The sequence below is a fragment of the Triturus cristatus genome, chromosome 2_1 (genome assembly GCF_964204655.1).
Source record: "Triturus cristatus chromosome 2_1, aTriCri1.1, whole genome shotgun sequence".
In the NCBI taxonomy this organism is placed as follows: domain Eukaryota; kingdom Metazoa; phylum Chordata; class Amphibia; order Caudata; family Salamandridae; genus Triturus; species Triturus cristatus.
The window spans coordinates 852407647-852431080 of record NC_140581.1 but is presented as its reverse complement, the minus strand read 5'-3'; the positions used below and the strand labels follow the sequence as shown (position 1 = coordinate 852431080).

The 23434-nt window shown below is 44.4% G+C and overlaps 1 protein-coding gene across 3 annotated transcripts in view; it reads left to right on the top strand.

Annotated features, from left to right (window-relative positions):
• SMARCA2 (SWI/SNF related BAF chromatin remodeling complex subunit ATPase 2) overlaps window positions 1-23434 on the top strand; it is a 1761756-nt gene that overhangs the window by 1251129 nt on the left and 487193 nt on the right. For all 3 annotated transcript variants that reach the window (XM_085632958.1, XM_085632957.1, XM_085632956.1), the window contains one exon: window positions 13629-13706. In XM_085632958.1, the coding sequence (XP_085489084.1) occupies window positions 13629-13706 (78 nt within the window). The remainder of the gene's footprint in view (window positions 1-13628; window positions 13707-23434) is intronic.

The following is a 23434-nucleotide window of genomic DNA, read 5'->3' as shown; positions in this document are numbered from 1 at the left end:
GATGAACAAGTTACTTACCTTTGGTAACGATATATCTGCAAGAGACTTAGATTAGTTATGGATTCCTCACCACCCCACCCATCCTCCCTGTTCTGCGAACTGACGTCTAGAGTAAGGGACTTTGTTTCAGGGCCCTAGTTTTCGTGCACAAGTGGTCAGCGTCTTGCATGGCTCTGCACTTCTGGCGTGGAATATCGTGTAAAGACCTGACGTGAGCGCGCGAGGGCGGCGTCCAAGCAGATACCGCAACGTCATTCCGGTGACCACGACGCCAATGACTAACGCACAGTCGACCGACACCACCTATCGACACGCAGAGATAGTGCTGAGAAAAAAAAATCTCCAGATCGTCTGATGCCTGGGGGTAATTCTAAGGTGAGGAATCCATAACTAATCTATGTCTCTTACAGATATATCGTTTCCGAAGGTAAGTAACTTCTTCGTTTTTACCAGTCAAAAGGGTTTATTTTGATAGGTTGAATTGCTGTTTTTACTCGGCTGAATCCAGCTACACTGGTAGGCTTGGAATCATGTTTGCACTGCCATTGTAGGGGATGGCACAACAGGTACTGCAGTCTACTAGTGCCTTTTAACTTACAGACCATGGGTACACTTAGTATCGTATGGTAGGTACTTCCATGCAAGTTACATATGCCGATTAGGAGTATGCCAATTTGAACAAGTTTTAAGAGGGAGCGCAGGCACTTCACTTTACCACTGGTTAGCAGAGTTAAATTGCTGAGGTCCACACCACCAAAAATATAGGGTCCATCAAAAGAATCATGTAGAAAAGGCAAAGCAACCAAAAGGACTCTAAAAAGCATCATTTTAGACAACATTGTCATATACTTTTAGAATGTCTGCAAACCAAACCTCTTTTGAGTAACTACCTGGGGAAATGGCCTACATGGACTGGAATGTTATCATAAACCAGTTTGCTAGCCACTTAGAGGACTCAACCTTGTATGACTGCTAGTTTTTTTGTTTTTGTTTAAACAAATCAAGCTGCACATACATATGGTTAATGTGGACTTCCTAGAACTTTCACAAGAAGAAATACTTAGCGGTATATGCCCTTTTGCCCATCTGCAAAACAGTCTGGGTAGTTCTTTTTTCCAAAAATTCAATGAACACCAACCCAACTGCTTCACAATAGTGTTCATTGATATGAATGTTCGCAACATTGGGCTGTGCCTGTTGCTTTGACTCTCATCCTACACTGTACATGCATGGATGTAACGCTGTCTGAATGATAGTTCTAATTTGTATGCACATGCAGCTAAAGCTTTTTTTTTTTTTTAAATCATAGACTACAGAGGCACATAAACGCAACCTCTTGTTGGCATGATGCGCATTCTTAATACTAAACCTGTGTGAATTGAGCTGTAATTGTTTTAGTGAAATGTGTTGCATTGATATTTAACGTGTAGTAGATAGTATCCCAACATCATCATGACAACACTAAGAATAACCCACACAAACTAATTTCCATTGTGCAGGTAGTTTTTACCTTCATGCTACTGACCATATACTCTCTTCCTGTAGTGCGGTTTGCAAAAATGTATTTTTTATTTTAAAAAAGATTAAGTAATACAATCACAATGGTTGCAAGCCAAATTTCGATGACTAGCACAATTCCTGTCCCTTTGATACCACTGTGTTGCCCACTTAATTTAGAAGCTCATTCAGTGCATTTGGTGCACACTTCTTCAAGTGCAGCACCTTGCACTACTCCAGACAACCCTTATGGTGAAATGAGTGGTCTACAACCATAGAAAGCTCTCTAAGTGGTAAAAGTTGTAACTGTGGAGAGCAGCCTTCAGGCTTATCTTGAAGGAGTATTAAGCAGCTTGTTTTACCAGATCTAATCATGCAGTGTCGGTTAAACGAAAAAGAAGGTGTGTGTGTGTTGGTGTCTGTGTGTGTGTGTGTGTCTGTGTCTGTGTCTGTGTGTGTGTGTGTGTGTCTGTCTGTGTGTGTCTGTCTGTGTGTGTCTGTCTGTGTGTGTCATTCAGTCAGTCAGCTAGCTCGCAATTCTTTTCCCTTTTGAGGAAATCACGGGCACAGACCTCTTGCGATACCAAACAGTTTTATTTATTTCCCTTAGTGATGTCCAGACGCGTTTCGGCCGTCCAAGCGGCCTTGATCACCTGACCACACGCATTGACAAACCCGTTATTTAAAGTGCAAGTGCTAATTGAATTTTGAGTAGACATGGAGAAAATACTGGTAATCACATAGTATAAAATATTTGCATTTGTACATATTCATTTTTGCTAATGCATAACTAATGTCCAAATATATATTTAGAAAATTAAAGGCCCGAATGCCTATATTTATATACTTTGATATTTCTAAACATATTCCCTTATTAGTTGTTTTTAACAACTGAAAATTCATTCCACATCATCTAACTATTAATATTGTGCTCACCTTACCGTGTTTAAGAATTAAAAACAAAAATTAAATTATATACACTTCGACAGTTGTTCAACACTATACTTAACAATAATTAATCTATTAAAGTGCATAAGTGCAACAGTACTAGGTGGACATAAAGTGACTGATGCTTAGAGGTGCAAATGAGGCAATCATTGCGAGCTGAGGCAGGAGACACCAATGTACAAAAGACAGCAGATGATGCTTAAAACGTAGCTGACCAAGTTTGAAAAACATTGCAGAATACTTCCCCTGTGTTGACATTTGATGCATATGCATACTGGCTAAATCAGGGTTTAAAGTCCAAAGAGAGACATTTAAGATAATAAGCAAAATAGGACTTGTGACATATTTAAAATGATCAATAAAAAAGACACTAGGTAAATAAAAAACTACCCTACAGTATCCTTAAAATCAATCATTAAAAACAATAATAATACACAAGCCCAAAAGCCAACAAATACAGATATTTCATTTCTATGAAAAGATATACCCAACAGCTACTATGTAATGCCAGGCAATTTGAGTTAGATCATAGAAAGGTATGAAGATCTTCTGTAGCATTTAGACCCCCTGGCCATTTGGAATCAAACTCCAATATATACTGAGTTTCCAAACGGCGTAAGATAGCCTCTCTATTGCCACCCCTTCGCTTCTGGGGAACTGATTCGATGGCAAAATACCTGAGGCATTTGGGGTTACTTTTATGTACTTTTTCAAAATGTCTAGCTACAGGGTAATTCTGATCTTTATTAACAATAGCTCTTATATGCTGCAGAATGCGCTTATGCACTGCCAGCTTGGTGCTACCTATATATTTTAAAGGGCAGTCACACTGCAAGACATAAACACAGTAATCCATTTTACACGTAAGATGTTGTTTGATTTCCCTTTGTGTTTCAGAGAATGCTGTGCAATATGTCTTGGTGTTTGTACCAAACTGGCAGGCCTTGCAGGATGAGCATTTAAAAAAGCCTTTTCTTGTTGGTAACCATTTTTGCTTTTTAAAGCTCTCTTGGCTATTGTCAGTTAACATATTCCCCATGCTTCTAGATTTACGGAAGCTAATTGGTGGGTTTGAGGGCATAAGGCAACCAATCACTGGATCTTCCCATATCAAATGCCAATTTTTTCTCATGATGCTCCTCAATTCTTTTTCTTGTTTGGAATATGTTAAGATAAGACGCACAGGCTCACTGTTAGGATCTGAAACCTCTTTTTTTCTTTTTTTTTTATATTCTAGAAGTTCCTCCCTAGGTTTTGACTGGGCCTTTTTCTTAGCAGCCTCCACTACTTCATAGCTATACCCTCTGGCTAAAAACCTTATCATGCTTTCCTTCTGTTTTTGTTCCGCATCCTCAGGATTACTACATATGCGGCGGATGCGGAGCATCTCCCCATAGGGTATACTCCTTATTAGTTGCGGGGGATGTGAACTGGTAGCATGGAGTAGTGTATTGCCTGCCGTGGGTTTTCTAAAAAGGGTAGTAGTTAAAATGTTGTTAAATACTGAAACCTGTACATCTAAAATTGTCACTGAGTCCTCACTGATGTTAGAAGTAAAAAGGAGATTAAGATCATTACAGTTAATATCCATGACAAAATTCATTACACTTTCCTTCGATCCTTGCCATATAATAAAAAGATCATCAATGTAGCGGAACCAAGAGACCACATTCTGAGTAAAGACATGTTTGTATTGGCGTCTGACCACCAGCTCCTCCCACCAGCCCATGAACAAACAGGCATAGCTGGGGAGAAGCGGGCCCCCATCGCTACCCCTCGTATCTGTTGATAGAACTGACCGTTGAACAGAAAAAAATTGTTTTCTAAGCAAAAGGATAACATGTTCCATAACATTCTTGTGTGGTCAGCATATTCCATTTGTCTAGTACTCAAATAAAATTCAACTGCTCGAAGTCCATCTTTGTGTCTGATACAGGTATATAAAGAACATACATCCAATGTTATTAACAGATAATCCTCTCTCCAAATTAAGTTATCGATCTTTTTGAGGAAATCTCCTGTGTCCTGGATGTATGAATTTAGCTTTTTCATATGTTCTTGCAAAAAATAGTCAATATACCGTGAGAGATTCTCAAGGGGGCTGTCACAGGCTGCAATAATTGGTCGACCCGGAGGGACATTCAAATTTTTATGAACTTTTGGGATGAAATATATATAAGGTACTAGTGGATGTTCTTTTTTAATAAACTTGAATTCTTCCCAACTTAAAAGTCCCAAGCTTTTCCATGCCAATAGATTTTTAAATAATATCTCTTGTGCATTTTTATATTTTAGTGGCGTACTCTTACTATAACATACTGCATCATCTAATTGCCTGTAAGCCTCCCTAAGATACTCTGCTGTGGGCCAAAGAACAATATTCCCTCCTTTGTCCGAATTACGAATTACTAGGTCCGCCTTCTGTAATTTAGAGATCAACTGTTTAAATTTTCCTTGTTGATAAAAATATTTTCTCTTTCTTACTGCATTACTGGCATATGTTAACTTCTTCAATTGAACTGCCACATGCTCACTGAAAGTATCTAAGCCATCGTGGGAGGAGATAGGGATAAATTTAGATTTCGGTTTAAAGGGTGTATCTGGTTTTCTCTGGTTAGACACTGGGGTCAGTTCACCGATTTCCACATTTTCTCCTCCTACTTCTAGCTGGTACAAATCAGAGTATAATGCCAAGTCCGATACTTGAAGACCAGTGGGGTTTGTTGTGTTTTCCAACTTGTTGTCTATTTCATTTGAAGGTTTCAGCATGTGAAATTTTTTAAGTTTCAATTTCCTGATGAATAGATACACATCCGCTCTTGTTCGAGTATATTTGAAGTTCGATTCAGGGCAGTAACTCAAGCCCAGGCTTAATAGTTGATTCTCAGCTTTTGTCAACTCTATTTGCCCTAGATTAATGATGGATCTGACCTCCTGGGCTTTGTATTCACTAATCTCCGTTTCTAGTATCTCCGAGAGCGCCCTCGCTTCTTTGGCTCGCCGCTGTTTACTCGCCCGGCGTCTAGCCCGTCTCCTTTGACATTTTGTTGTAACATTGTGCTTTGTGGTCTTGGCCTCAGTGTTTCCCTTCTTCCTTGCTTTAAAATATCCAACTCTTCCCCCACCGTCAGCTTAATTCCCATAGTATTTCTTGCACCTTCAATGTCGGATTCACTCTCCAGTGCCGAACTGGACAGTGAGGAAAGCTCTACTCGTTCTCTCTGTGTCCCTTTATCTCCATCATGTCTTTTATTGGCAGTTGCTACTCTCAGAGAGTCATAACGGCGGGAGAAAGTAAATATCTGGCCATTAGCATAGTCGTCACAATCTCTTTTAAACTTCCATATTTTTCGTGCTTTTATTTTTTCTTCTTCTTTGTCAAGCCTGCTGTTCATTTCTTCCCTCAACTTAGTTTCCTGTTGGGGGTCATTACCTTGTTGCTTGATGTATGCTTCCTGGGCATCTATTGTTGTTAATAATTCTGCCCCATCTATTTCTGCATACTTGACAAGGATCTGAACCAAACGCCTAGAGGATTCCAAGTTACATTCACCCCATTCGGCCATCATCAGGGGATTGGATGCCTCATAACTCGGGGCTAAAATGATGTGTACCCCCTTGGGATCCTGCCTATGTCCAGATATCTTTTTAAGGAACGAGCCTCCCACCATTTGGCTGTTTCTTGCTTTTTCAACTTTTCCAACATTTTGAATTGTTCTTTTAGAGCAGTTGGCTCCTTACTTGTCTCCTTCTGTGCCTCCGTTCGTTTAATTGCCTCATTTTCTAAGGCATCAGAAAATATTTCATCGGCAGCAAGCTCACGGGCTCTGCGCGCGTCAACCAACATCTTTAATTACGGGATTAGGTAATACAATCACAATGGTTGCAAGCCAAATTTCGATGACTAGCACAATTCCTGTCCCTTTGATACCACTGTGTTGCCCACTTATTTTAGAAGCTCATTCAGTGCATTTGGTGCACACTTCTTCAAGTGCAGCACCTTGCACTACTCCAAACAACCCTTATGGTGAAATGAGTGGTCTACAACCATAGAAAGCTCTCTAAGTGGTAAAAGTTGTTACTGTGGAGAGCAGCCTTCAGGCTTATCTTGAAGGAGTGTTAAGCAGCTTGTTTTACCAGATCTAATCATGCAGTGTCGGTTAAACGAAAAAGAAGCACACTGTGTGTGTGTATAAGTATATATACATATAATGTGTGTATGAATGTATATATTAAGATAGTTCTATTTATTACAGAACACTCCCTAACACATTGGTATATCTTCTACCCATAAATATACACACAAATACACAAGAATACTTCAATTGCAATAGGTAAGTAAGCACAAAATGCGGTGGTCTCCAGGAGGAGACCAAACCATTTATAAAGAAAGTGGAATGCGAACTGCTACAGAAGTCAGGACTTGGACTGTCATATGTCCCGTGCAGGCCCATTGTCGTTTTCCCTTATGTTAGCCTGAGCACTTTGCAAGCTGCTCTCTGCTTTGCACATGGTGCTATACAAATGTATTTGCTTCATGCCACATTGTACTTCTTCACAGAACCTGCAGTTGTTTTTAGTCTGAACAAAGTAGATAATGTCAAACAACAATGCCCCTTATTATTCCGTTTTGGTCAGGCTCTAGCACCTAGATACAGCACACAAATGCAGCTGTTGTTTGGGAACACTTACTCTTAATCATATAGGTTTTCACAGACATGCAAAAAGACACTTGGAGAGAGATTTTTCGTGGAAGAGATCACAACTACACCCGATTTGTAGAACTTTCATCTGTGCATGCAAAGGTATGAGGTCTGCAGCAAACACCCAGAGATCTTCCGATATATAATCACTTCACTGCTGTAGAAGGGGAGGGAGATTAGTTTGCCCTGTCTAATACCATGACAGCTCCTTTTATGATCATGGATTTCTTATGCTGACCGTATTTGTGTTAGGCATCTTCTTTCTTATTGTGGCATGTATACAGCATACTAGAGCACCATAGTTAAAATAAATATTTTCTAACGTTTCTCGTGCGGACAAGTACGAGTGAGAAAGGGTGTGTCCTGTCACCACGATTCCTGAGAGGGTTGAGAGTGTTATGGTCTGGGGTGTCTTATCACTTGTTCCTCTGTGAATGAGTCGGGGGCAGCTGAGACACTATAGTTAGTCGGTCCCGGGCTCATGGGTCCTAAGGTGGTAGGATACCTCAGTCCCTGCCTACTAAGGTTCCATGGTCCCAAGCATAGTTCTGTGACTTAGAAGAATCCCTGCAACAGGACCAGAAGACTCAGAAGAGCTGGGGACACATGAACCACCAAAGGTAAGTACCCAGGAACCCCACGGAGACTGTGTGCAGAGTGGAAACGCAGCCTTGTGTCCAATAAAAGTCAACTAGGAAGTTGCGTTTGCAGTTTTGAAGAAAAAGGACCCTTCCCAGTAGACCCTGAAGTAACTCTGTGGAAGACAGAAGGTTGGAGAGTCACCCCACCCGTAGATACCCCAGGAACCGGGATAATTACACCAGGGAAGCCAGACGCATAGGTGCGAAGTGACGTTCGAAACCGCCGTAGACCACACTTGAGGACTTCAGGAAAGATGCTGCGGGAGAAGACTGTGCAAGAGTCTGGTGGAATCCAATGGTGGATTCTTGAAGAGTAGAACCTGATACAGAGTCTATGCCACCCGAAGGTTAACAGGAGGCACAGAAGAACAATGCCCACCGATGACGGACGGTTCAAGTGAGTTTATGGTGACCTTGTCGCTGCAGCTGTGAGGACCAAGCAACTCTGAGGAAGACCAGGAGCCGTGCACGAGCTGACCCACGTGGGAGGTTGAGAACCAGGGGTTTGATGTCCGGCGGGAGCACCAACAAGCGAAGGGACTTACCGCAAGCATGAGAGTCGGTGCAGGCCCCATACAAGCAGGGGAGTCCACTGAAGCAGAAGAAGACCCTCAAGAGAAGCCAAAGACACAGGAGTTGCAAGAGGACCTTGAGCAGCTCACCAAGAAAAAAGGCCCTCAGCGCAGAGAGTGTAGTTAAGACGCTGAACTTGGCAGGAAGAGATGCTGGAGGCTAGAGCTTCTTGTAGCCTGAAGATCTCTGGAGTGCAGAGCAAACAAGTATTGGCAACGGCAAGTCGATGCAGTGCACAGGGGTTTAGTCCCAGCGCTTCTGACGAGGGATACTGGCCTCAAAATTGCAGCGAGGACAGGTCAGGACTTGAGGGAGTTGCAGAACCACCACCTGTGTTGCTCAGCCTTTCGAATTCTGTGGGACATCAGGAGCAGCAAACCGCTCTGCTTTGTTGCAGTTCCTGCAGTTTCAGGGGAGTGACTCCGTCGCTCCAAGGGAGATTACTTCAGGTGTCCTTGATGACCACAGTTCTGTTGAAGATCCTGGAAGAAACACAGACGACGAAGAAGACTTGCAGAACAGAGAGGCCAGGAGCAGCAGGAGTCTTCCTTAATGCAGTCTCGGTTCCAGGTGAAGTCTAAGTGTTGAGAAGATCGAAGAGTGACGTGGTTTCAGGCTTGAGGCTTGTCCCATGATGAATCTGAAGAGCCACCCACAGGTAAGCTCTTAAGTACCCTAAGGTTGGAACGACTCGGGGGTACCTCCCAGAGGAGGGGCTGAACAGAGGGGAGGATACTCCCATGTAGTTTGTCCAGTTTCGCGTCGGAGCAGGAGACAAGGGCTCACAGAACAGGTTCCAACGTGAGTATGCAAGGAGGGCACTAAATGTGCCCTTCAAAGCAGTCTAGTGGTGCATGCAAGGGCCCCACCACAGCCCAATACACTACGTCCTGACTAGGAGGTGGTCACATCTCTCTTCCACAAGAAACCTATTGTTCTGCCTTCCCCTGCTCAAGCTTGGCTCAGCAGCAGGAGGACAGAATTGTGTCTGTGGTCGAAAGCAGAGCTTAATTGCAGTCAGACCTTGGAAGCCTATTGCGGAAGTACGAGGGGGGTGGTACCCTAAGGGTGCCCCCCTCAGTACATAGGATCATACTTCCAACACTGGAATCAGTGTTGGGGTAAGATTGCAAAATGTTTGATACTAAACATGGCCAGGTTCGGTGCATGCACTATATAGTTAGACATCGTGTAGTGACTGAATTCCACTATATGTATTAAAATGGCTGACCGCTCTTACAAAAGCCTGGAATATCGACTCTGGGGTTTGTAGGGTTGTCCTGCTTTGTAACCAAGCACCCTGCTTCAGGACTGAAAGGCCTACCAGAGGGGTAACTTATAGGTTTTAAGTGTAGTGACCTCAGATATAATAAAACTGATATCTGTTGTGAGGGGTGCTAGGACCCACTCACACAGGCTGCAATGGCAGACCTGTAGTCACAGTTTGAGTGGTGCTTCTGGATGGCACAATACATGCTGCAGCCATTGGAGACCCCTGTTGTACCTTTGCCCTGGGTACCTTAGTACCATATACAAGGGACTTTCAAGGGTACAACAGTAGTCAATTATGGAGGTACAGAAGTACTTACCATGGTCAATTTAGAGATTTGCAGGATCCCATTCAGACTAGTAAAAAAACACATGCTAACACCAGCAAAAAGTGGGGATAACCATGAAAGCAGATCCTACTTTCCTACACTGTTGATGAAATCTCTTGCAATGTTTCTTCCTTCATGTCAAAGTTTTTCATATATGTGCTTTTAGGAGATATGTTTGTGCTGCGCAATTGTTAAGTTTCTTTAGGAAAGTAAGAAAGGACATTTTAGGTTCTGGTCAGGTCTAGTTTTAGGCCAATCACCATTTCTTATTCTAGCCAACTTCACAGGCAGATCTGTGCTAATGCAGTTCCAGTAGCACTTGGAGAAACATCATTGGATTCAAAATCAGGGAGATTTCTCAATGTAAAGTGGTATTTTTAGAAATGCACTGCCTTCATTAGGCTTTTATACGCTTCCCTATATTTGATTGAACCATAGTTGTAAGGACACTAATTTGTTTTAACTTCCAGATGACTTTAGCAAGAAAATTCAGAGGCTAATTCCTCTACAGACCTAATTCATTTGACCTGAATTTGCTGGAAGTATCATTCACCCAAAGAGCCAACATAGCAACAAAATAGTGATACATTGCACAGTCCCTGTCTTTGTAATCACCTTCCTCTATCTTTGAGTCCAGTTCTGTGTTTCATATGATTCCTTAGAGAGTTTTTTTTAAGGAAGCTTTCAGTCTCACAATATCCCTTTCTGGGGTCTTTACTGCTCAGTGGTCCAAGACAGTTTTGTGCATAATCGCGCTTTACACAAATGTTTCACTCACCCTCTTTAGAAATTAGCAAAAAGCTGAGATTGTTTCTTAAGCTTCATCTGTAAACCCAACCTTGAACCTAATACCACTGAATATGGTAATGTGGAGACATTTTGTTATTGATCCTCTATGGATGTGTCTAGACGAATGATGCAGGCTTTGTGTAAATGCTGTTTTAACTGAAGGCCTGTGTTATTTTAGTCTTGATTTATAGATCCTTGACTGGCCTTACGTTGAGTGTGACAACTGTACATATACTGCAAAATGTTGAATTTGCCTTACTCTGTTGATGGAATTCATGGAGGAAGCAGGTGATCTTAAATCAATGTTAGAAGAATGCTTTTGCCCACTACTATTTTTTTTTTTAAAAAACCTTTATTTTGGTAAATGCACAATACACAGCGTCTGCCTACAACCCCTCGGGGCCGGCCGCTATGACATATCAGAAAAGGATAAAAGAAAAAGAAAAGAGAAAAACCAATTGGGCAGAACGCCGTTGAAGCAATCCCTGAGTGAAAAATACCGTGTAGAACCTAGAACAATAATGTCAGGATAAGAAAAGGTTTAATTTTATGATTTTGTCGAGTACAATGTAGTAAACTACAAAAAGAATCGAAGCTGATCACTGACCAGGAGAGACATCACCGGTCACGGGGCACCCAGAAGGAGGCGTTATATAGGAGGGCATTTGTAAGGAAACAGGTGGCCACCATCCAGGAACTAAGAGCAAACACTATACCACAGAATGATAGAACACAATAAACTCTCTACTAACACTGAACCCCGACCCCGAAGAAACATAGAAGAGAAAGAAACCAAAGAAGAAGAGAGAAAGAAAGAGAAAGAGGGCCATAGAGACAAAGAAAGGACATAGAACACATCCCATCCCCCCACCCTGCATACCAGCAGAAGGCCACGGCCCACCCCCCCCCCCCCAATAGGCATGCCTGTCGCCCCGAAAGAACCCCAAGTGAGAAAGAGAGTCTGGAGAGTGGGAAAGAACATCCCAGTCTCCGACTCCCAGAGAAGGCAGGAGGAGAAAATGTTACATACTCCCGGTCACCACCAGCCCCATAAGCATCCCCCACCCTGAATATCATCAGCACAACTGAAGTAGCAAGCAAAGCAGCAGGTGGGGAGACTCCATTCCAAATGTGCGAATAAATCAGATAATTAGCAGTCCCATCCTAGTCCCCGCCCGCCAATACGTACAGCAAACTAAAGGAAATCGCCCAGCCCTGGCCCGATCCTAAGCGGCCCCACAGATCCACCCCCGCAATCAACAATAGCAAATTACACGCATGCGGCACATCAGATACATAGACAAATATTCTAGTCCGGGTCATGCCAGGCGGTCAGGCAGGATCATCAAGGGAGGCAACATCAGCCCTGGCCAGAACGCTGAAACCCCACCAAGCATGGCCACCGCTGGGAGTGTACCTCAGGCAGAACAAAGGAGCAAGATGGCCGCACCCGGCATAGAAGACGCAGAGGAAGAGGAAGCGAGAGTTCCCAATCAGAGACCATCACCACATCGATAGTGACCAACACAGTTTTCCCCACAGAACGGCACACACTCCGGCGATGTTGAGGAAGCCGTGGCAACACTTGAAGAGGCAGAGTCTCAGCTTGTAAAGTGGAAGGGAGCTCTGTATCTGCAACTCTATCATTAAAAGAACACTCAACACTGTAGCCAGGGAGAGGACGTTCCACAGTATCCCCCTGTCGCCACATTGTATCCGCATCGAAGGGAATGAGAGGCATTGGGGGGTCAGACAACCGCAGTAGTTCCCTGGATGGCATAGCGACATCGATCTTCCGCTCCAGTTCTCGAGCTTTTTGCCACCATGTCGCCCTCAAGTCTTCCAGGGCTAGAAGGATATCACCATAGGTCAGGTCTGCTCCCCGCTTCAGCATGTCGGCAGTATGCAAAGGCGCCACCGGGACACCCTCCAGCTCGACAGTAGGCAGGGCAGCTTGCGTCAGGGATATGGAGGCTTCCGTCTTTCCGGCGAGGTAGACCGGCACCGCCACCATTTTTGCAGTCAGCCCACATCGGAGGGGTGAGGGTGACTCCATAGGACGGAGGAATAGCATTTAAGGCAAGAATAGATACTGCTCGCTATACGGGGCTCACACGATGTGAGAGCCCTCAGCTATATAGCAATGCGGGAGGTGGGCGCTCTAAAATGGACACCGCTCTGACCGCTGGCAGCATGACAAAGGAAGGTTTGCCAGCCCGGACCCAGTCATACAGGAATTCTCTCCGTCGCGAAGAAGGCTCCGCCAAGCCGTCCACTCCACAGCCGGTCACATCTCCCCAGGCGCCGGCCGGCCCCAAGTCGTCTCACCGTACGGGATAAGCGGTGTCCGGCGGCGGTGGTCGGGCCAGAGTGCGTGGGCAAAGTCCAAAGTCGGCAAACTCTATGAATCCTCGACCAAAAAAGGCGGCGGGGACATCGGAGGAATGCGGAAAGTGTCAGCGCATTCGTGGTTACATTTGCTCGCGCCGTAGGCAGGATTAAAGATCAGGATGTCATGTAAAACAGCAGACGGGCTGCGGAGCCGGGAGCTCAGACGTCCTGTCCGTCCGCCATCTTGGCTCCTCCCCCTTGCCCACTACTATTGAACGAGCAGTTTGTTGGTTTTGGTACATTTTCATTATATATTTATTAAGAGTTGGGAAAGCATATCTGGAAAGGTAGTATACTAAACATAATGATCCTCTTGTAAACTTTGGTGTTCTTTGTTCTCATCTGAGTGGGTAGTTTCTTTGAGCATTGTATTTTTCTGCAAGTTTGGGTGGTTAAGTGTATAATTTAACCGGGCTGTTGGATTAAAATCAACATCACAGTTCTGCTGCCACAATATCAACGTTTTAATGGATCTTCTTTAATGGCAGGAAGAAGACGAAGTTCCTGATGATGAGACATTAAATCAGATGATTGCTCGAAATGAAGAGGAGTTTGAACTTTTCATGGTAAGGAAAGAACAGCATTCCATGCTGTTCAGTAATGTTTATTGCATTTATGACTGCCAATGAGGATATCATACATTCGCACTTTTAATTTATTAGTGACGTTTGAATGTGATTTGTTCTTGGTCAGTCACAGCCTGGTATTATCTACTTTGAATTCTATCTGTGCCATCCACCAGTATCAGCATGTCTTCAATAGCTGCTTTTCGTTTTATGTTTCATTGCCCCCCTGATTTTCTTAAGTTCTCCTGAATTTCCTATTTATCAGTGTTAGTTCCTGGGACTGTTGGTTTTTATACTGTTTTCACAAGCTTTTTCTGATCGTTAAGCTAAGAATTCCACTAGTGAAGCCACCTGTTTTGTAATACAAGAATGTCTTTCTCATAAGCCTTCTAAAAATCAAAAATGGTCAAATCTCAATGAACAATGGCATGAATAAATGTTTGTAAGTTCACCAGCCCATCCTCCGAGGAATCCCCTGCCTCCCTTGGAATAAGTTTATGGTTTGCCTTCAGAGACGAATCATATAATAATACTTGTATTGTCAGCATGCCAGCGAGTAGTCCTCTATAAATGGCTTAGAAATGTTTTCATAGAGGTCTCCAGGTGGTTTTCTAAGCATTCTTTGCCAGATTATAGGGACCAGCGATTCTTTTAGAACTTGTATCTAATGATGCTGTATTGCTCTGGTTCATAATAATAATTTGTATTGGGTACATCTTATTCTTAGATTGGGACTTGATATCTCAAGGCACATATGGGGTCTCCAGAGGCTAGAGCTGTCTTCTGTTAGTGACCTCAGCCTCAGCATTGAGTTAACATTCTTTTCATCCCTGTGTCATTTGTTAATTGACTAATATCCTGCTGACCACAGAGAGATAGAAAAATGTGTTATCCAGTATTGGATCTTTCATAGATTTACATGCTTGAATCATCCCCGCCGTCGAGGTGGGTTGAGACTCTCACCTCGACGGTGGGGATGATTCAAGCATGTGAATCTATGAAAGATACCAATACTGGATAACTGAAGTTACAGGTATGTAACTCCTTTTCTTATCCCTTGAAGAGGTTCTTGACCATAGATATTTTGTGAATCCTTGGGTACACTGTGCCCTTCCGTGAAGCAGTGGAAAAGAACATGAACACAGAAAGTCTTAAGAGTCTTTTTCTTTGATCATTGTTTTGATACTGTGTAATCTGTGTAGCAGCCACTGCTTGTAGAATATCTTGAAAATCTGCCTTTTTTCTTTAGCTTGGCAGAGCTCAGTTCTAACTTTCAACACGTGGCAGGCAAGAGAGGTCTACTTTTTTGTTGACTGAAGATATGGCATTTTTGCACTACTGATGTGCTCCGACTGTATAACCAACTTACTTCAATTAGGTCATTGATTTGGCAGGAGTCAGGTAGTCAAAGTTTACTGTAGGAATTGGTAGTGGATTCGAAACTCTAAAACAACATAACACAGTGAACTATATTTGCATATGTATCGCAACTATACCGAGAAAGTTGTGAAGCAGTTTTTTTTCTCCGAGGTATAGACCCTGTGCTGCTACCCCCACTTTAACCAGATATACTTTTGGTCAGTGCTTCAAATGTAAAATAATGAGTGCCAGTGCCCAAAGCTCTGCTCTGGCGGTGCTAATAAAATCAGGACACCAAATATCAAGCCTTGAATTCACCTCTGCCCTCTTTAAACCCCTGCCAGACACTATTGCCCCGATATCTCACTTTTAGCAGCCCCTGCTTTCTCCCTTTTTGAAGGTTTTTCCTTCATGCTCTTCGTAATTTTTTCCCCTTTTTGCACTCTTGCTTATGGTCAAAATCTTATGAGTTAAAATAAGTGCTGGTCCACACAAATGAGTGCCACTGGGCCCACCAGCAACAACCGGCTCATATTAAGCACTGTTACTTGTGCATAGGTTAAAGTTCAAACAATTGTTTGCATGGGTTGCAAGGGTATTACTGTTCTCTTTCAAGGCAGTCGTCATCTTTACGGAAATAAACAGTCCCGTCAGCCAATAAATTACAATTCAAATCTTGATCCGAGTATTTTCATCATTTTATTCTCCTTAGTAATTCATAACAGACTCTAAATCACACTGCACAGTTAATCATCATGAGTAAATATATACATACATTTCAGAACACGAGATCCTTAGTCACCACATGTTTCAAAGGCTTTTCAGGGCTGTACAATAACATATTAACAATTAGGATAAACATTTAACAGTAAGAACTGCTTACTTGATGTATATCTAAATAAACAGGCACCTTAATAGACGTTGATTTATAAACTTTAAGCTTCTAATTAAACTTTTCCAACTAACACAAATGATGTGCATAATAGCAAACTACAAAGAAAACAACTGATTGCATCCTTTCTGTATTGCCAAAGAAAATTCAGAAAATACTCCTCTCAATATTTGAATTGGAAGGTATTTGTCAAATGCGCTGTTTATTTCAGTAATTATAATTGTCTTGCAAGAGAATAGTAACGCTTTTGCTCCTCAATGCAAACGCATTTATGATGTTGAGCTCTTAAGGTCATCCTTGTGCAAGTACATAAAAAAGGACGACACCGGAGAAAGGGCAGCTAGAGACCATTATCATAATAACTATGTGTTCTACTTTTTACAGAAAAGAAGATTGAGTAGTCTGATGCAACAAGGGAGAGGTAGTTTCAAAGTTTAGGGCCTAGGATCCAAAAAGACCTTCCAGCACAGTGTGCCCCGCGGTGCCATGTAATTTCAAGCAATGAGAGTGAATCCAAATTTGAGAAATGTAGGTTAAGATGAGCGAGGCAAGATTCATGGGGGGTCTGTGCAGTAGAAGGCCCAGAGTACCAAACCGAGTTTCTCAACCTGAATCTACTTCTTGATAGGTAGGGCACCGTGGAGAAATGGTCCAGTTAGCGCAGGCCAGCTGCACAGCTGTTTCTTGGATCATCTGAAGATTAAAAAGCTGATATGCCCAGAGTCCCAGTTAGTGCTTTTCCACAGTACAAAAGCCACAGAATGGAGGAGATTATGACAATTACCAAGTTGTAACAGGGAAGAGTTTTCTTTAGAATTCTGAGCAGTAAATGCATACAGCTCAAGTTTTTGTCGATCTGAGCTTTAAATGATCGATCGTGGTCAGTCCAGATCCAAAGGTTCTTACCTTAAAGGCTCGAGTTGAAGATTTCCCAAGGAGAAGAACCAGAGAGGCACTAAACAGTCATTACCTCAGATTGTTCTAATTCCGTTTTTGTTGCAAATGAGTTTTAAAAAAATGACAGCCATCCAGTCCTTTACCATGGTCAGACATTCTTTGAACTGTAGACTGATGTTAAATAAAGGGTTACTGAAATTCAAGCGGAGCGGAGGCCCGTAAGCACCTGGAAACCAGAGCTCATAATGAGGATAGGAGAAAGAGTAAATTGCTGTTATACTACCCACAACAAAATGCCAATTCTTTGGAGCAAGAGGGAGATGATGGCTTCTTCCCTTATGTTCTTGGAGAAAGGAGGTAAACCTTTCCGGAGCAGTATGTGGCAATCTAGTCATTCTAAGACAGTTAATATGGATGGTGTATTTGACCGTGTCAAAGGCTGCAGAGAGACCTAGCAACAGGAGGCCAACAGAAAGATGGAGATCATTGGTATTATGGAAAAAGTCCAGGGTGACTACCAGCACGGCCTCTGTACTGTGGCCAGTCCGAAAGCCAACCTGTGCTCAATCTAAAAATCCATTAAACTCAAGGGTGCTTGCAAGCCATTTGGCAGGGAATTGCTTCATGATTTTGTTAAAAGGCAAAGTGATGGATCTTAGTTCTTTAGTCAATGTCAAGCAATGAGCCCATAATTTTTTTTAGAGTGTCGTATTGCAGTTTCTCATTGATGCTGACGGAGAGCCTGAGAGAGCCTGATTTGCCGTGGAGGAGGAGGAGGAGCTTCCCCGCTTTCCGCGGTTTGCAGTGTGCCAGTACAGCAGCTTGAGCAGAGCGAAGCCGTAGAGCCGTGGTTGGGCCGTAGCCAGGACGATCCGGTGGCCGGAGGAGACAAGTCGGGTTGAGCGGGCTGGAGCGGAGGCTGTTCAATCTCCTGCCCCCCGTTCCCCGCGGCCCCAGTGGCACCGCCTCCGGCGGCTCGCTTGCTCACTGCCTCGCTTCTGTGCCGATTTAAGTAGAGCTGGTGAGCGAAATTGAGTATGCAGAGCCGGCGACACATCCGAAACCTCTCTGTAGGAAGGTGGATATCTGACTATGGTTACCCCCAACTTTTTGCCTAGTGTCTAGCTGGTTTTTCGACTTAGTTGACCTGAGATCCTGCCATTCAGGGTCTCAGGCTGTCTGCTCTCTCTGTAAAATGGACTCCATGTACCCTAGGTACATACACAATTGGTAAGGATCACCTTATTGGACCCTGTACAGTGTACCCTAGGTACCCAGGGCATAGGTGTACCCTAGGCCTCCCAGGGGCTGCAGCATGTATTATGCCACCCCTGGTCTGGCCTTCCAATCAGACACAACTGGCTGATCACTCAGCTGGGGCAAGGTCGTGTAATCACCCCTTGCTTAGATATAGTATGCCTATATCTACCCTTATATATAGACACATGTGTACCTATCAGTCACTCCTATGGCAGGCCTTAACAATCCTGGAGGCAGAGTGCTTGGTAACATGTGAGATGGTGCTCTAGCATGAGCTGAGCCTGTCTGCAGCTTTCGGAACCATGTCCTTATAGCTGTTCTATGATATAGCCTACCATATACTCTTAAAGTGCCTTATAATCTTAAACGGTTATGGTAACTATGGTTTGGCTTTATCAAAACATGTCGTGTAAGGTGTCTAACACTTTGGAATAATACCCCCATACCATTTCTGGTGATGAGGATATTATTCCTCCCTTCTAGAGGGAGAGACATGTTAAAATCCTACTTTGCTGTTTAACTCTAACCAAAGCCTCAGCATCACAAAATGGATGCTGCTGCCACAGACACAAGTCTGACCTCCTGCTGCTGGGAGTGAGCCCAGCCAGGGAGGCCTGGACAATAGGTTTCCTGCTTGGGGAGGTGCTAGCACCTCCCCAGACAGCCTTTAGTGTATTGGGGCAGGGTGGGCTGAAAGGAATGAGACATGCCTGGGGCACACAAGGTGTTCCTTGCATAGTCCAGTTCAAACCGGCGCTGGGGCACTCCAGCCCCAGCTCTGGCGCGAAACTGGACAAAGGGAAGTGGGTGTAACCACCCCCTCCCAGGTCCCACCCATAAGGCGTGACCTAGCAGGTATCCCAGCCCCCCAGATTAGTATAAGAGTGGGAGTTGGGCCTCAAGACTTTAGATTATCCTGAACCTGCAAAACTGAACAGAAACTCTGGACCTTCGACATTCGACGAAAGAAGAAGACTGAAGAATCTCCCTTGTAGCCAAGGAGTGGCTACCCTGTGCAAACAGGCACCATCAAGAGACTACCCTTTGCTTTGCGACCGTTCTACGAGGAACCGACTGCAGAGCCCGACCAGAGCCTTGACTTCCAGACTTCTCCGACCCTCATCCACATCTGCAGCAGAGCTGAGATCCGTGGAGGCGACGAGCGACGTGGGACCGGCTACCTGGAAAAAGTGGCTAGTAACTTACAGCGCATCTTCTGAGGTACCCTCGAAGTTGTGCACCGGGGATTGAGAAGCCCCAACCCCAAGCACCATCTGCACCGAAGATCAGCCCCCCACACTCCACGAGTCCTGCGTGGGGCCCTTCAGCATTTTCCTGCTTGCCGCGTCTGTCCGGTTGCTTGCCCGCTGGCTAGTGGCCTCTGTGACGACGCACCCTGAAATCTTCTGCGCTGGTTTGGCTCCTCCAGACTGGCTCCCGCTTCTCTGCAAAGAAGAAGCACCCCAAACCTTCCTGATCTGCACCAGAAGCAAGTCCTTCGTTCTTCGTGGGTTCCGCTTGCCAAGGCTTGGTGAGTCCTAGTCCAACTTCGACGCCGCCGACAGCAAGAGCCTTCGTGGGACAGCTCGCCTCCTGGTCGTCCTCGACGCTTCCTGGTCCTCCTGGCTGCAGCGACAAGCTTCACCTTCACCTGCAATCTTCACGACATCGCCTGGTTCCTTCCTGGTTCCACGTGGTCACTGGCTAGTGACCTTGACTCTGTCCCTTCTGCTTGCAGGTTTCTTCTCTTCTTGATCCCAGCCTTGGGATCCACCGGACACTCTTCACTGACTGCCTGTCAGCATCTTTCTTCAGGCATCCATAGGAGTCGACGACGAAAACGACGCATCTTCACCCCTATGCACCCGCAGCCTGTGGGCTAGGTAACTTGGGTACTCCGGTGCTCATCAGGATAGTGACTATCCTAGTGTCTAGTTTTCAAGTCTCAACTTCCTAGCTACTCCGGAAGTGTCCTAAATCTACCGTTTTCTAAACTGTACTATTGCTATTGACTTTTACGCATTACGCGTGAGTGTTTCCACTCTGCACACGAATCCCGTGGGCCAGTGTAGTGTAGCCCCAGCGATTCCCTAGGCCTAGGCCTATTCTATTTCCGTGACAGTGGTTCTTATACCACTTACTTAGTATATGGTTTGCGTGGCCCCTAGGGCCTAACTGTATTACTTACCTGTGTGACTTAATGTATGCATAAATAAGACTGTGTTGTACTTACCTCTAATCTCATAAAGAGTGCTGAGGGTTTGCTTAGAATAAATACACTTTATTTTATATATATATCTGTTGTGGTGTCCTTTCATTTGGTATTCAAGGGATTATATATGGTATCACAGCTGGCTTCACATGCCATTCAGAGTTTAGCCTAAGACTGCTCTTGTCCATGCTACCACTAGGATAGCTGGTCTATAAGGTTGACTTTACAACCAATCACCATAAGGGTATTTGGACTGATATAAGGTGTACACTATAACTAGTGACATCATACATCAGGCCAACTTCTCACACTCTCCGCCTGACATTTGTATTGATTGACGGAGGTCGGAGGTACAGGAGGAGCTACCCTGTTTCACCGTTCCCAACGCAGCCGCTATCGGAGAGGAGCGGAGCAGTGTCTCCGCAGGACAGCAGAATCAGCCGAAACACTAGCGAGTGATCAGGGGAGACGAGAGAGGCGAGGCGAGAGGAGCGAGAGGAGCGAGCGGTTAGCGGTGAGTGGAAACAAGCTGAGTTGGGTAGAGCCGGGTAGAGTGGAGGGGCAGTTGCCTAATTCCTGTCCTCCCGCTCCCCGTACGCCCCCTGCGCATACTCCATCGCATAGTCCATCGCTCCCTGTATTTCGATACTCGTTTCCATACCTGCACTCGGGCTCGAGCTGAGCCAGCACATTGGTAAATAAATGAACACGGATCGTGCCTGGCTAAGCAGCTGGACGGGGTAGCGTGGGCGTAAGGAGCAAGGAGCATAGTAAAGTAAAGGCAGACAACAGTGCCCTCTGTTGACTGAGGGAGCCTAACGCTGCGAAAGTACCGGAGAGTACCGTAGAGTACGGTCTGTGGTCTGTAGAGTGGCGGACCAAAACACGTCCGACCCCGCCAAGACTCGCCAAGTTTGGCCATTAAATTCCACGACTTGATCCTTTGCCGGGGCCCAAAGGAGTGTGGGTCCCAGAAAGGGGAAATGAGATCGGGGAAATCACGCCAACTTGCGGAAAGTAAAAAAAAAAAAAAAATATCCAGAAAGTTAACTATGGAAGTAAAAAGATCACCGGAACCGGGGCATGAACCAAAAACAAGAGAAAAGTTGGTATCGGTACCAGTCCCCGAGCCAAGACCAGACCCCAGACGGAAACCCGGCCTCTTAAAATTATTTTATCTAAAAGACCCATTGACACTGATCTAGGCTCCAACAGTGGAAGCTTCTAAGCTTCCAAGCCCTCTTGAGCCATCAAACTTGCCAAATATTAAACCTGAGTCTCCAACCATTCCTATGTGTTCCCTTTAAGGCAAACATGGGTTGATCACCGCATAAGTGCATTGTCCCAACATCTCAGCTGCCACAAAAGAAATTAATGGAAGCAGCGCAATAAGGGTCACTGCGGACAATTGCCTCGTAAAGGCCCCAAGCCCGACACCAAGAAAAAGTGAGGTCATAGTCGCGACAATCGAAGACAATGTTAACGTTGGTGACCACATTAAAGGAAATACGGGTGTCCATGAGGGAAACCCAGGCCACAAAAATCAATCCATCCTTTTAGGGCCAGAAGCGGACTCATGGTTAAACCCCCTTTTCTTATCAAACGACTCTCGATTTGAGGAACTCTCCGAGAGAATTACAAAATACATCGACACTCAAGAGAGAGCTTCACGAGTAATACCCGGCCTCGGCGTTCAGCACTTGAGTCCGGGCATGCTGGCTTCAACCCCTCGAGGCCCCGACTCAAGTAGAGACCAACAAAAAGCAGGCACAAAGGATCGCATAACTACGCAGGTCATTCAGCAACTCCAGAGTCTTCCATTGCCAATTACAATTTCACCAGGGAATATGTCGGACTTAGAACTAAAGGACCTGAGCAATATAGAAAAACATGAGCCTTCAACATCATGGACCCAATCCTTGTTAAGCACCCTAGAGCAAGCAATAAGGGTGCTGAATTACCAATCAAACAAGATGGAAGTCCAGATTGACATTATTACATTAATGGCTGGACACATTTCAGATATAAACGCAAAATTGGACTCCCTTTCCGCGCTCCTTACAACTCAGGGGATACCAGATCTGACCACAGGAAGGAGTGATCAAATACAAAACTGTGATTGTGGAAGCATAATAGAAAAACTAGCAAGCCTTCCGGCCATCTTGATGGACATCCGAGGGGAGGTTAAACTTTCACGTGCTAACAGACAGGTGCTAGAAATAACCCTTTCTCCAGAAAAATCACAAATACTCAAGAGTAAGACCTCAATAAGTAAACAAACAACGGATGATCCGGACCAATCAGCAAAGGAAAGTTATCTAGGTGAAATTGTCTCGGCCAATGAAAAATCTCAATCTATCATCCAAGCTAACTCCAAGAAAAAATTAACAAAGAGAGAAAGGAAAAGGGCGAGAAAGGCAAGGCTTAAGAACAAGAAACAACCTAATGGGGCTCCTGAGAAAATCTTCCCTATATTTAAAAATAAACTCCATCCTGGAAATAATTTTAGCCTTTTGAATGGGTCAACAGGTGGTGAGGGTCTTTCAGCAGACCCAACTGACAAACTAAATCCAGTACTCACACGAAGGGGAGAATGCCCTAGATCAGGAGCCGACCAAAGCCTACACCTGCCAACGGACGATGATTGCAGAGAAATCACAAGAACAAACCACCACTCTGTTGTACAAGTGAGGGGACGTAAAGAAGCAAAACAATCTCAAGGGGGTGAACATAGAGATTATGAAGAGCATAGTATGATACGAACCCCGGCAACAAACAGCTTGGCTACAAAAAACATCCATAAAGAGGTTCCAAAACCAGCAATAGAAAACTCTAATGAGCAACAATTACTTACAATTCCTGAAAGGGATATACACAAACAACGTTGCGCAGCAGTAGCGGTCACAAACAACGCAGTGCTGACCCCCCTGCGGATTACTATCCTGGAAAAAGAACGTAAATGCTCTTTTTCACAAAGGGAGCAAAGTACGCCCCGACTGAAGACAAAAAATACAGCCCTTATACAGAATCAAGCATTAATATCTGAATAGAATGAGCAAGAACAACAACTGATCAAGTTCGTCAGCACCAGGTTACAAGGTTGTAACC